General features: G+C 45.9%; 1 protein-coding gene across 3 annotated transcripts; it reads right to left on the bottom strand.

The window, feature by feature from the left end:
- Positions 1-138: 138 nt before the first annotated feature.
- On the bottom strand, positions 139-10,714 carry LOC311586716 (uncharacterized protein). 3 transcript variants are annotated; one of them, XM_084762841.1, is made up of 4 exons: positions 9,565-10,714; positions 4,389-4,473; positions 4,033-4,093; positions 139-2,445 (listed from the first exon to the last, which is right to left on the bottom strand). In XM_084762841.1, exons 1-4 carry the CDS (start codon positions 9,565-9,567, stop codon positions 1,245-1,247), a joined length of 1,350 nt encoding a protein of 449 aa, XP_084618967.1. In that variant the 5' UTR covers positions 9,568-10,714; the 3' UTR covers positions 139-1,244. The 3 variants fall into 3 exon arrangements, with proteins under 3 accessions (XP_084618967.1, XP_084618968.1, XP_084618966.1); XM_084762842.1 differs by having other exon boundaries at positions 4,389-4,578; positions 9,565-10,713; XM_084762840.1 differs by having other exon boundaries at positions 4,389-4,515; positions 9,565-10,713.
- Between the last annotated feature and the right edge of the window lie 2,369 nt (positions 10,715-13,083).

Below are 13,083 nucleotides of genomic sequence, written 5' to 3'. Positions count from 1 at the left end.
ATTATCATGTACCTTTCAATGAGAAATGAAATCAGTAGACTTTCTGTGTAACCAACCGTCTTTTTCTAAATGAGTTATTTCATGTCTTTGAAATGAAAATGAAAAAAACTGAAGGTCTTCTGACATTTCTTTCTGCTTTTTGTTTGTTTGTTTGTTTGTTTGTTTGTTTTGAGACAGGATTTCTCTGTGTTAGCCTTGGCTGTCCTGGACTCACTATGTAGACCAGGCTGGCCTCGAACTCACAGAGATCCGCCTGCCTCTGCCTCCCAAGTGCTGGGATTAAAGGCGCATGCCACCACGCCTGGCTTTTCTGACATTTCTTACACTTAGATTTTTCTCCAGAGTTGTTCTATGCTTTTCAAAAAGAACCGTAAAATTTGTAAGCCTAACCACATTACTTACAACTATAGGCATTTTTTCCCCTCTCAGTCCTTTTTAAGTCTTAAGAAAAGTGGAAAATCAGATGTTTTCCCCACATTCCTATTCAGTGTTTTCCCTGGTGTGTATTCTTTCATATAATCTAAGAGAACTGCAGTATCTGAGGCCTTTATCATTTTTCTCATATACATAGAATTATTATCCAGTGTGAATCCTTCTGTGTCCATGAAAAGAATCAAGAAAACTTTTTTCATATTCCATGATTTGTTGTCCCAGGAATATTTACTTTCTTTGAAGGCAAATGGGAAAATGTGATATTTACTATATTTATTTGTTCTCAAGGACATTTCTCCAGTACAAGCTCATTCATGTGTACAAAGGCAATTCTTATTAAGACTTATTTTATGGACATGAGCACTCTATTTGCATGTACACCTATAAGCCAGAAGAAGATATCAGATCACATTATAGATGGTTGTGAGCCACCATGTGGTTACTGGGAATTGAACTCTGGACCTCTAGAAGAGCAGTCAGTGCTCTTAAGCTCTGAGCCATCGCTCCAGCCCTACAAAGGCAATCATAACGATTCTCCATCCTTTCATTAGTAAGGGTACTCTCCAACATGAATTTGCTTACAGTGCTGAGGATCCCTGGAAGAAGTGAAGGATTTATTTTCTACACTGTTTACATTCACATGGTTTCCTTCCTGCCTGAGTTATTGGATGTGCGCTAAATCCCCTGGCACTGTGAAAGGCTTTCTAACATACCTCACGTTAGAAGGTCCCCTTCCAGTGTGCTCCATCATTTTATTCAAAAATATGTGAGAGAAAATAAGGATTTACCAGAGCTTACATTCATAAGACTGTCTAGCAGTCAATATCAGCCTGGAGTGAAGGCTTTCCCACACTGCAGTCACAGGGTTTCTCCCCACTGTGAGTTTCTTCGTGTTTTCGAATGGAAGCGGGCCGACGGAACGCTCTACCACATTGTTTACACTTATAGGGCTTTTCTCCAGTGTGGATTCGCTCATGTTTTTGAAGGGAACTGGAAGCACTGAACCACTTCCCACACTGTTTACATGGATAGGAGTTCTCCCCGGTGTGAGTTCGTTCATGTTTCCGAATGTGACTGAGACAACGGAATGCTTTCCCACATTGTGCACATGTGTAGGGCGGTTCCCCGTTATGAGTTCTTTCGTGTATTTGCAGTGAAGTGGGAGAAGTAAACCATTTGCTGCACTGTTTACACCCATAGGGCTTCTCGCCAGCGTGCGAGGTTTGATGTCTTCTAAACACACTGGAGAAAGCAAACACTTCCTCACACACATTGCATTTAAAAGGCCCCTTTCCAGTGTGCTTTATCATGTGTGTTCGAACACTTGTGAGAGAAAAGAAGGCCTTCCCGCACTGTTTACACTCATAGGGCTTCTCCCCGGTGTGAGTTCGTTCATGTTTTCGAAATGAACTGGAACAGCTAAAGGCCTTCCCGCACTGTTTACACTCATAGGGCTTCTCCCCGGTGTGAGTTCTCTCATGCTTTCGAAGGGAGCTGGAACAGCTGAACGTTTTATCACACTGTTTACACTCATAGGGCTTCTCCCCAGTGTGACTTCTTTCATGAATTTGAACATAACTGGGACAATTGAAGGCCTTCCCACACTGTTTACATTCATAGGGCTTCTCTCCAGTGTGAGTTCTTTCATGTTTTCGGATGGAACCAGAGCAGTTAAAGGCCTTCCCGCACTGTTTACACACATAGGGCCTCTCTCCGGTATGAGTCCTCTCATGTTTGCGGAAGGAGCTGGAATGACTGAACGCTTTCCCACACTCTTTACACTCATAAGGCTTCTCTCCGGTATGAGTTCTTAAATGTATTCTAAATTCACTGGGGAAGTGAAAGGCTTTCCCACATAGCATACACTTATAAGGTTTACTTCCGGTTTCCATTATCATGTGTCTTTGAATGCTCATAAGAGAGATGAAGGAGTTCCCATATTGTTTCTGTGGCTTCTCAGAATATTCTTCACTTTCGTATAGGTTGTATCCAGAGCTGGTTATGATGTGCCTACTAAGGAATGAACAACAGATGAAGACTTTCCAAGGCAAGTCACACTCACATGGCTTTACTCAACTAAGAACTTTTTTTTTTCAAGTTAAGATCTGGAATCTCACTGAAAGCTTGCCCCCATTGACTTGATAATCTTTACATCTACAGAATCTACCTCATGGCTTCTGTACAAAAAGGCAAGCACATTCCGGATGGTTAGTGTTGGCTGTTCACAGGGAAAGCCTTCCCTGCCAGACTCCCTGTGTTTACTTTGCAAACTTTGTAATCTTTGTATACTTTGCAGGGAAGCAAGCGTCCAGGCCGAGGAGCTCCAGCCTCCAGGCTGGGTGCTTCACGTTTCGCCTCTGGGCTCCCCCTACATCTTTCCCTGGTTACCCCACCCCTTCAGCTCCCCTGGGTGCAACCCCCTGTGGTCCCTCAAAAGGGTGCTTGGATCTTCAGGCTGAGCTGCTGGCCTCTCTACACCTCTGGGCAGCAACACCTCAGGGCTCCAGAGCGGCTGAGGCTACATCTCCACAGCCCTGAACCTGAGATCAGAAGCCTGGAGATACTGAGATGCTGACACCACAGAGAAAGCAGCGGCACTTGAGGCCTCAGTTATGGCTGCTGCTGACAGGGAACTTGGAGGGAGGGAGGTGTGTTCAACTGGAGCTAGTCTGTAAGCTCCTGCCAGCTCTGTGGCAACAATGTATACACTAGACATTCTTCCAAGGCAGGGAGCTTTATGTGGTCTGGCACTGCCAGCCAGGGACCAGAACTAAAAGTCTGACCCCTTACCCTAAGTTCCTAGTTTACTTAAGGAAAGTTGTTTTCTTTAGTTTAGAGGTCAAGCATGTGTAAACCCCTTAGGGCATGAGTTAATAGGCTCCCCTGGGAGCTGCAACTTCTCCACTGAGGATGCCTCCTCCCACCTCCTCTCAGAGCTGTGTGGTTCCTGGGCTCCCCTCAGAACACTGTCCTACCTCAGAGCTGGGATACCTTCCCTCCTGCCTTGGAGTTACCGGTTTGCTAGACACCTTCCTACCCAATCAGAAAGGCCAACAGTTGGTTTATTGCTTATTTTCTTTTCTAATGTCTTGGACTTACATTATCACCAATATCAGAGGAAGTCCAAGTGTCTTGGCATGTCTTTTTGGGGGGGTGGGAGGTTGTTTGAGACAGGGTTTCTCTGTGTAGCCTCGGCTGTCTTAGATTCATTTTGTACACCAGGCTAGCGTGGAACTCACAAAGATCCACCAGCCACTGCCTCCCAAGTACTGGGATTAAAGGCATGTGCCGCCACGCCTGGCATTAGCATGTCTTAATTATTAGAAAGTAAATGGAATGATCTCTGTGAAACATGGCTTTCCCAAATCTATTATCAAAACAGTGATGTTCAGAGTTTCTTAGTAGAAGTCAACTACTGGTACCTTAAAAACACAAAAGTCTGTTACTGTGGCAAGAGAGAGAGAGAGAAAGATTAGAGAGCAAATAAATTAGTAACAAATGTTTAAAGTTGTGCTTATCTGTTTGGTTTGTTTGCCAAAGTTCACATGACATGCTAGGCTTCCCTCAAGGCATATCATACCTTTTATGAATACAAATTACCTTGGATTTGTCTCAGGAGTATTGTCCTCATCCTCAGTGTTCTGGTCTTCCCACGTGCTCTCTAAAATATAGATCAAGGAAAAGCACTATTAATTATGAACTTCAAAATTTAATAGCAGCTTTGAGATTCACTGTATACTAAAAATCATGCCCATTCATTCATTTTGTCATTTTTTTTTCCCCCAGAGCTGAGGACCGAACCCGGGGCCTCTACCACTGAGCTAAATCCCCAGCCCCACCCATATACTCATAAAAGTAGTCCCTTTCCACATTTCAAATTGACAAAAAACAAACAAAACAACCTAGGGTGTTTTTGTTTTGTTTTAATTAAGTAAATAAAATGTAATCATTCTTACCTATAGAAGTCAGGTTCCTAAAGACTTCCTGCATCACATCCATGTAGAGATTCTTCTGGGAAGGATCCAGCAAAGCCCACTCTTCCTGGGTGAAGTTTATAGCCACATCGTCAAAGGCCACTGAGTTCTAAAATATCCCACAATGTGTATTGGCGGCTGGGAAAGACTTACATCACTAGGAACCTCTACTCTGCATGTAGATGTTCACATGATTTAGTGATTTCCAAATATTCATTCCAGGATTTGGTCATCTAGGAGTTTATTTTCTTATGTATTCAGTTTGTTGTCACATGCAGTGTATTAACAATAATTGAACTGAGGCACTCAAGAAAGCTAAGAGCAGAGTAAAAACACCCTTCTCACTAGTAAATCCAGGGAGTAAGATGTCCTTCCTGGTTACCTGTAATTCATCATTGCAGAGTACATCTCCAGCCCATGTCACTAACCAGATCCTACTGTCTGCTCTACAGATGGCGTTACATCTCCAGCCCATGTCATCAGCCAGATCCTACTGTCTGCTCTACAGATGACGTTAATCCTGTACTGTTGTTCATGTTGTTGGAAGTGACTACGCACTAAATAGGTCTTTTTAAATGATCAACTGTCTTTAATATGTGTAACATAAAACAGAAGGTCAAATTACATAGGAAAAAACTTCTAGAAATGAAAAATGGAGAAATTCATAATTACAGTTAGAAATACTGAAATACTCCTCATGAGTAACTGACAGATCCAGTAGCCAGAAATGCAGTAATGCTAATAGTGTTATCAGCAACGGCAACCAGAAGACTTCAGTGATATTCCCAGAACGCTTCAATCAACAGCCATGTTCTGAGTGACCACAACAATTAAGTCTGCAAAGTACACTCCACAACCATGTAAGCATGACGTACAAATCAGAACAGACATGTAGTTAGAAAACCTCCAAACACCTGGAAATTAAATCACAACATGCAAAACCACTTGTGGATCAAAGACAGTCATCTGAAGGAACTTAAATAATCAAAGGAAAGAAACTTAAGTTCGGCGGGGTGTGGTGGCACACGCCTTTAATCCCAGCACTCAGGAGGCAGAGGTAAAGGATCTTCATGAGTTCGAGGCCAGCCTGGTCTACAAAGAGAGTCCAGACCAACCACGGCTGGACCCTTGTCTCGGAAAAAAAAAAAAAAGAAAAAAGAAAGAAAGAAAGAAACTTAAGTTCATCATATGGAAGTTTGTGGAATATAGTACAAGCAGTACATAGGGGAAGGTTAAAGCATCAAATTTACTTCCAGGAACTTCATGAAGAGCAAGGTAGCACTGTATTGGCTCAGGGAAACTAAGGCAGCAACAATGAATTCACAGTCAATCAAATGAGGGGCTGGAGGGATAACATGCTAGAGACATGCATTCTACCACCAAACCTACATATACTCCTAGCCTTTAAAGCTAAAAAAAAATTTAAAAATTAAAAAAAAAGAAAAATAAAAACTAGAAGAAGAAGAAGAAGAAGAAGAAGAAGAAGAAGAAGAAGAAAAGGCTACTTTTTCCTAAAAGAGGAAATAGTAGACAAGTGTTTTAAAACAGCAACATGCTGTACAGAAAGAAGTTAGGCGACATCATATACAAAAGGCATTGCCCCCCAATTCACATGCTAAAATGCCAAATCCCAATGGCACAGGATGAAGGGGTGGAATCTCTGAGAACCAAATGGAATTAGCTGAGATCATGAGTGAATGTTCACGAACAGGATTCCTTCTTTTTGTTGTGCGCGCAGGATTTCACACAGCCCAGGTCAGACCCAAAACCCCTGTGTGGACAAGGATGACCTTGAACTTTGTCTACTATTTACTTTTGTCTATGTGTGTGTACATTATGTGAAAGCAGACGTGTGTGGAGATCAGAGGAGAGTCAAAGTCTCCCACGGGGTCTAGGGACTCTGACTAGGTTCTCACACGTCCTGTGTAGGCTCAACCCCTTCCTCATCCTGCCACCTGCTGGGACAGCAGGCACCTGCCACTGCACCCACTCCATGTGCTGATGATAATCCACCCAGGGCTCCACCTACCAGCTGTGCTGCCCTCAGGCCTGCGGTTAGTATTTCGTTTCTATAACAATAACAACAACAACAATATTGCTATTATTACTATTTCTAAAATTTTAGGGCTGGGTGTGGTGACACACATCTTTAATCCCAGTGCTTGGGTGGGCAGAAGGAGGAGGATCTCTGAATTTGAGGCCAGCACTGTTTTACACAAAGAGTGCCAAGCCAGCCAGGGCTACATAGTAAGATCTTGTCTAAAGATAATATTTTATGCATGTGTTTCGCCCATTGTACAATGGTCACCTATATAAGCCTAATGCCCTTGAAGGTCAGAAGAAGGCCTTCTGGGACTGAAGTCACATATGGATGTGTAAGATGAGCAAGCCATCCTAGCCAGTGGGCCACTTCTTTAGACCTTTTTCTTTTATTATTATTTTTTAATTATGGATAGGACTCTGTGTGTGTGTGTGTGTGTGTGTGTGTGTGTGTGTGTGTGTGTGTACACAGTTGTGAGATATCTATTGTGGGTGCTGGTAATCAAACTCAGATCCTTTGGAAGAGCTGCAAGTGCTCTTTGTTGCTGAGACATCTCTCCAGCATTCCTCCATCCAACCCATTTATTTCTATTATTATGTGACTAGTTTTTTTGTTTTTTGAGATAGGATTTCTCTGTGTACCCTTGGTTGTCCTGGACTCATGGTTTTAGACCAGGCTGGCCTTGAACTCACAGAGCTCTGCCTGCCTCTGCCTCCCAGAGTGCTGGGATTATAGGTTTGCACCACCGCACCCAGCAGGATTAGTATTCTTATGAAGAGATGGGTAGCAGACCTTTTCAGACGACAGAGCTGTAGCTAACAGGAAACAAAACAGAAGTAGCATCCATCTCACAAACTGCTCTGTAAAGGAGAGGAACTTGTGTTTTCAGAAATTCTAGTTTCAGCTGGACCTCGTGGCAAATGCTTCTAATCCCAGCATCCTCAAGGCAGAGATAGGTGGTTCTGAGTTGGAGGCCAACCTGGTCTACATAGTGCATTCCAGGCCTGCCAACGCTACAAAGCAAGACCCTGTCTCAACAACAACAAAGCTAATCCATTAATTCACATGGTCATCTATCATACTTTGTAGAAGTGTATTCATTTTCTATAGCAGTAATGGAAAACTAAGGTTTTCTTAACATTTGGGTCTAGGCCCGTTTGAAATCACTAAAAAGAAAAGATGACATCTCAAATTTTTTTATATATGCTTCAGGGAAGCAAAGAATTAAAAAAAAATCAATCAGTGGAAATGAAACTCTACTTTTTTGTTGAAACCTATTTCTTTCTATCTTCAAGAATATTTTACATTGCTAGGCAATGGTGGCACATGCTTTTAATCTCTGCACTCTGGAGACAGAGGCAGATTGATCTCTGAGTTCGAGGCCAGCCTGATCTACAAAGAGAGTTCCAAGACAGCCAGGGCTACACAGAAACCCTGTCTTAAAAGAACATTTTACTTTATTCAGCTCAGAGCACATTTCATACTTAATGAAAAGCTGAGGTTCAAATAAATGAACAAACATTTCAAGGTGATGAATATAGAAAGGGGCAGTTCTGAAGAGAATACTGACCTGTCGGGATCAAGTCAAACAAAGCTATTCTCTCAGCCTAGTGCTGCTGAAAGACTCAACAATCACCACCTCAGGAGACACTGGGCTGTGACTCCAGCTCACGACTTTTCCTGTCAGGTTTCTGGCCCACTGTGCTGTAGTGGAGTGTTGGTTTTCTCCCTAACAACCGAGAGACTCAGGCGGGCAGGAAGCCCCTCCCCCTCAGTCCCTCCCTCAGCATCTCACTAAACAAGATTCCCAGGAGCTAAGCTGGGGGGATATAATGGCCCTAGGATTTAACTCTTGGGAAGGGGACTGTTGCAGCAGATTCCACCATCCCAGGGCCTCCTGCTGCTCCCCGGAGAGCTTTCCCCCAAGACCTCACACTGGTGTCTAAGCAGCAGCCACAAGTTAACGTGTGTTAGGGCATACGACTGCTATAAGAAACTTGTCAGCACCTGGCAGTTCTGAAACCTGGGACCATACTCAGAGGAGATGAAAAATATTGTGTTCATTTCTCCTTATTTAGCAAGGAAAATAAACCGACGAGTTTGAGTTTTTAAACCTTTCAGACGAGAAACTGGCATTTGAAAATCCTGGGAATGAAGCTGGCACTGAGAAGTGGCTTTGTGTGGGAGTGGGGTGCTCTCTGGGTAAGAGAATTTGCTGCTCTTGGAGAGAACTGGAGTTCAGTTTCCAGTAGCCACTTTGGGGTGGCTCGTAACTGCCTCTATCCCTTTAGCTCCGGGGAATACGACACCCTCTTCTGACCTCCACGGACACCTCCACGTGTGCATACAACGCAGACACGCATCTAAATGGCGTAATCATTCAAGTAGTGTCTTCAAGCCTGAAGGCACAGGCGTGAGTTATGGTCTGTAACCTGCAGGCACCCGGGAGTCAGAAAAACAGACATTCACAGAAGCAGAAGTTACCTAGTGAGCCACCTAGTCCCCTCCAGGTCTTAAAGAGCTGACACAATGATGGGCGGGGCCCCTCTTTGCAGGAGGCTGCTGTTTAAGCTTGTTTCTGGTCCCGCCTCTCTATTTAAGCCTAACACGTCTGTCCTAAGATGAACAATGGTCGGAGGTGTCACTGGACTCTTTATCTGTCCCTCTTCCACTGTGCCCACATTGACGAAACCTCCACTCGGCTTTCCCCCTCTACCCATCTCATCTCTCTAACTGGCACACTGAGACGGGTGGCCACAGAGGAGCTGGGAGTTTGCCCTAAAGACTCTAGAAAAGCCTGGAATTTGGGGAATTCACTGTGAACCCTGGGTGCAGCCAGATTGAGAGAAACTGGATTGAGACCCCGCTTCGCATGCCTCAGGAAAGCTCAGCCGGGCTGACCGGCGGGAACACACAACGAGAAGCCAGCCAGCGCCCCAAGTCTGAGGTGGGTCGGCCAGGACACCGCGGGGGCCGACAGGGCGCTGCGGGGACCCGCCGTGCAGGCCACACAGGACAGAGGGACAGCATTGGGATCGGGCTGCAGACGCCAGCTACGGAGGCCTTCCCCGTGCCTGGTCTTGGTTGGATGTGGCCAGCATCGGCCAGAACGCTCACCATTTCCGAATTTCTGTTGTCCTGCGTCGTCAGCACCTCACAGGGACACTAACTACAGCGGAGCCACCATAATCAACTGTGAACTGAAGCAATGGAACAGAACACTGAAAAGAACCAAACACCGCGAGAGTAAAGCAGCTCCAGCTGCAGCCCGATTGGACAATTTCACTATGATAGACAGGCGCTAAGTCACGCCCCCACACCCTTGAGTGATAAGTAATTCAATCACTGAATGAGAGAGACCTAAGGGACAAGTTTTGTCTGCACTCCAGCAATAGCCCTGCCAGGAAGTACTTGCATTTATCCTGTAGAAGACATATCCATGGGTTTTATATATATATTCACAACTGAAAATTCCTAATATGATAATTATTTTAAAAGTTTCATTTTGAATACTTTGAGACAGGGATTCATGTAGCTTGCCTTAAATACAGTTCAGGCCAACCTTGAAGCCCTGATCTGCCCTTCCTCCACCTTTTGAATGCCAGGACACTTGTGCCACTTTGCAGGTTATGCAGCACTAGGGATCCAGCTAAGACCTTCCTACATGCTAGGTGAGGACTCTGCCAACTGAGCCACAGCCCTTATTTTTAAATTTTAGATATCATAATCTTCCTTGGTTGAGAAGACCATAGTGGATAGACCTCTGAAAGTGTAGGCCGGCCCCGGTTAAATGTTTTTCTTTATAAGAGCTGCCTTGGTCACGTCTCTTCACAAATGAAACCCTGATTAAGACAGTATCTACTTATTTGTTGCTAATTTCTTTGAAATTTACTCTGCATTTTAATATTTCTGAATTCCTCAGTACCAGACACATTCCAGGCGTTGTAAACCCCTCCTTCCCTGGGCAGCCACATGGCAAGGGCATCTCTCAGAACTCTCAAGTCTTCAAAACACCACTAAAGGAAGGGAGGAAGGGAAGGAGGGAGGGAGGGAGGGAGGGAGGGAGGGAGGAAGTAAGGAAAGAGGAAAAAAGGGAGGGAGGAAGGAAGGAAATGAATGAAAAGAACCACCACCATAATCTTTTTTCGTTTGGGTTTTTTTTTTTGTTTGTTTGTTTGATTCGTTTGGTTTTTTGAGATAGGACTTTTCCTACCTTGTCTGTTGGTACTCAGGGCCCCATCTTCCCACCATCCTTCCCTTTGATGCCCTGTTCCCTGGGTCTCCCCACCCTGCCCCTCACCCCTGCCCGGATCACCTCTAATCACCCCCACACTCCCTCTGATTACCTCCTCACAGGGGGCTCTTATCTCCCCACCCCTACCCAGGTTTTCTCTGTTTCTAGGAGCCAAAGCCTCTACTCTACCCACCCCTCCCCTGCACACCCTGTTTCCCACTTTCACAAGTGCCCCTCGCCCCTCAGGGCCTCACTTTCACCCTCAGGGTTGGGGGGTGTCACCCTCTCTCTGTTCCTTCCCACCACACTCCCCCAAACCACCCAACCCTGCCTGGGTGTCATGAGCGAGAGCTGCACCAGTGCGTTCACAGCAGGCACTGCCCACAAACGACCCTGGGAACTTTTTCTGGGAACCGTTTCCCGTCATACACGTAGCACCACGGGACTGTGTTCAAAGGAGCTTGTTTTTATCAAGCTCCAGACATAAGGAAAGAATTAGCTTCTTAGGAGGTACGACTCCAAATCTAAAGAGTCTTGTTTTGGAAGCCGCTCCTCTGAAAAGCTGGGAAAGGCGAGGCCGCCCCTCTTTCTTCTGAACCTGTGGTCATTCCTGTATTTGTTCAGGCTGCGAGCTGGGACAGGGATCCAGAGATGAACATCTGCTTTTGGTGAGAGATGGAGCCCTGGTCCAGAGTGCAGTCAGTCAATCCACCTAGCAGGCCAGATGCCTGGGTGGGTACCCACCGACAGACGTGGGTGCAGAGCTGCAGTCTCCCCGGGTGACACCTGACTTTAGGCAAGCACAATCTAAAGACATTGGACTTTACCTTATAAAATCATAGACAAAAGGAAAGTAGTCAAGCCAGATACTGTGTGAGGCTTCAGGCAACCACTAGCCCCTTATAAGGCATTCCCTGTAGATATGAGGGTACAGTGCCAACTATATTGTCACCTCCCGCCCCACACATGTTCAACTGCACACACGACAGTGTAACATTCCCTTTCCCAGCCATCCTTCCCTCTCCGAGAAAAAACTGAGGCCCTGCCCCTAACAACCCTGTCTTTTTCTGCTGCACTGATTTGTTCCTTCCCTCTTTGGCTCCAGCCTCCAGGAAGCCCTCTCCTTCTTCCTTGGGACCAGGGGTTGTTGAATGATGCCACAGCCAGGAGAACCAGATTTTTCTGCTGCCTTCTTGGAGGGCGAGGCCAATGGTACATGGGACTAGGAAGACGGGATGTTGGACTGCAGTGTTACAAAGGATCCAGGACATCCTGCTCATCTCCCCACAGGGCGGAGGCGATCTGCTTGAGTTCCTCTTGACTCTTGGAATCTCTCTGTCCTCATGGTGCCCAGTTGCACAGCACAGGGTGTAGAACTGGGGCTAGCTACAGACCAACTGTCTTGATTCCTGCACATGGCGAAGGCTGAGGGATTCTAAGGTGGAGACCAGTGAGAGCAAAGAGGCCCAGCCCTTCTGTCTCTTGGCTTTTTCCTCACTTAGTACAGGTCTATGCCCCCCAGGTGACCTGTACCCATGACCATCAAGCCAGACACGATATGCTCTCTCAGACTAGCCTGATTTCAGGGCCCACACTGCTTCCATCTCTCACTGACTTCACTGCTGTAAACACCATCCACCACGATATAAACCATTAAATTAAAAACACGTCTCACATGTGGAACAAATCCCAACAGCTCTGTGAATGGGCTATGCCTACACCCAGCCTTTACACTGTCAGTCAACAAAGCAAGAACAAAACGCCTTCCATCCCCCTGGGTGTGGCAGCTGCTGTGGCTGTTTCACCCAGGCCCTTCCCTGGGTTTAGAAGCTGGCTGCCAAGCTGCCATTACCCTGCTGAGATGTTTATGCTGGAGGAGCCCACGGGGATGACAGGTGCTGGCTATCTTGTGGGAAGGACTGAAGATAAGGAGAGCGCGGTCTCTCTCTCCATAGCAGCACGGTGTCCTTTCTGTCTCAGTTAGGTATCACATGGAACTGGAGTCCCTGAACAGGAGCAGCAATAGGAGGCGACATCAGGTGCTTCACAGATGAGGACAGGGAGGGACTGCAGGGAGCTCAAGGCTGCATGCACTGGGCCTAGGTCAAGGGTTTTACCTGGCTGGGATGCTGGACTCCGTCACGGTTCATATGGAATAGAGACAATTCCACATTATAAACACAGAAGTAAAGGCTCCAAGATAGAAGTAACTGCTGGAGCCACACACACTGTGTAGCACCGCCAACACTGAAGCACTAGAGCATGCACAGGAGACTTGTGGGGCTTAGAGAATGTTTCATTGGCAGAAAGACTGCCCACTTGGAATGAGGGGAATAGGGGCCGGGCAAGTGCAAGGGGACTACTGGGCTTTCTGTTCTAGTTTCCTTTCTGTTGCTGTGATA

This window comes from Acomys minous (genome assembly GCF_964271855.1).
Source record: "Acomys minous genome assembly, chromosome: 16".
NCBI lineage: Eukaryota > Metazoa > Chordata > Mammalia > Rodentia > Muridae > Acomys > Acomys minous.
Note: the sequence above shows the minus strand (reverse complement) of the source record. Positions and strands in the feature narration are given on the sequence as shown.

Excerpts from the sequence above, each read along its gene's own strand:
- LOC311586716 (XM_084762840.1), bottom strand. Across the intron at positions 4,094-4,388 it reads TAGGAACCTGACTTCTATAG|AGAGCACGTGGGAAGACCAG; the intron begins GTAAGAATGATT and ends TCTATATTTTAG. Across the intron at positions 2,446-4,032 it reads ACTCCTGAGACAAATCCAAG|TAGGCACATCATAACCAGCT; the intron begins GTAATTTGTATT and ends TTCATTCCTTAG.